Source organism: Verticillium alfalfae, genomic scaffold (assembly GCF_000150825.1).
Source record: "Verticillium alfalfae VaMs.102 supercont1.1 genomic scaffold, whole genome shotgun sequence".
In the NCBI taxonomy this organism is placed as follows: domain Eukaryota; kingdom Fungi; phylum Ascomycota; class Sordariomycetes; order Glomerellales; family Plectosphaerellaceae; genus Verticillium; species Verticillium alfalfae.
Window position 1 is genome coordinate 2883280 of NW_003315038.1, and position 1147 is coordinate 2884426.

General features: G+C 55.8%; 1 protein-coding gene across 1 annotated transcript in view; it reads left to right on the forward strand.

Moving 5' to 3' along the window:
• VDBG_00882 (bacterial leucyl aminopeptidase) overlaps nucleotides 1-949 on the forward strand; it is a gene marked incomplete at both ends in the record, with an annotated part of 1472 nt that extends 523 nt beyond the window's left edge. Inside the window, 2 exons of the mRNA XM_003009153.1 lie at nucleotides 30-428; nucleotides 490-949. Of these exons, the coding sequence (XP_003009199.1) occupies nucleotides 30-428; nucleotides 490-768 (678 nt within the window). The remainder of the gene's footprint in view (nucleotides 1-29; nucleotides 429-489) is intronic.
• Between the last annotated feature and the right edge of the window lie 198 nt (nucleotides 950-1147).

Below are 1147 nucleotides of genomic sequence, written 5' to 3' on the forward strand. Positions count from 1 at the left end.
GCTCCATCATCGCCACCATCCCCGGCAAGACCAACAGCACCGTTGTCATCGGCGCGCACCAAGACTCCATCAACCTCTTCCTGCCCAGTATTCTCGCTGCGCCCGGCGCCGACGACGATGGCAGTGGCTCCATGACCATCCTCGAGGTCTTCCGCGTCTTCCTCGGCGTCAAGGACGTCCTCAAGGGCAAGTCGGAGAACACCATCGAATTCCACTGGTACAGTGCCGAGGAGGGCGGCCTTCTCGGCAGCCAGGCCATCTTCTCGCAGTATGAGAAGGACGACCGCGACGTCAAGGCCATGCTGCAGCAGGACATGACTGGATTCGTGCAGAGGACTATTGATGCTGGCCGTCCCGAGAGCGTCGGTGTCATCACTGACTACGTAAACACTGGCCTGACCGACTTTATCAAGAAGGTCATTGTTGAGGTAAGCTTCCGACTCCCTTCGGGTCCCGATATCTCGATGGCCGCTGACTCGGGCTCCTAAGTACTGCGACATTCCCTACGTCGAGACCAAGTGCGGATATGCATGCTCGGACCACGCGTCCGCAAGCAAGGCCGGCTACCCGTCGGCCTTTGTCATTGAGAGCTCCTTTGAGGACTCGGACAACCACATTCACTCGACCGATGACCTGATCAAGTACCTATCGTTCGACCACATGCTACAGCACGCCAAGATGACGCTCGGCCTCGTGTACGAGCTGGGCTTCACCGACTTTGCCGCTCTCGAACACAAGAGCGATGGGGTTGTTTTTGATGACTTGTAAATATCCGACATGTAGATGATCTAGGGAGAGGCGGAAACGATCAATCTAGGGTTTGAGACAGCAACAGAACATTTGGTCAGTCTCACTCAATCGCATGTCTTTGGCGGCACTGTCAAACCTTGTGCTTAGAACAGTGTGATTTCCTAAAACGGTTCCCGCCATCAAAGCTGTATCCGGAGAAGATTTCAGTATGATTTCATGTGACACATTGCGACATAAAGCAAGACGTGACATGACGGTGTAAGTCGACTTCGGACGGTGACGCCCGACTAATCCCCAAAGCTGCAGGGAGCAGGGGCGGCCAGCGTCCCCCACTTGTTGCTCGCTCAGGTACCACGGAGGCAACCATGCTCCTACGGCAGGCAGGCGTCACACTAGT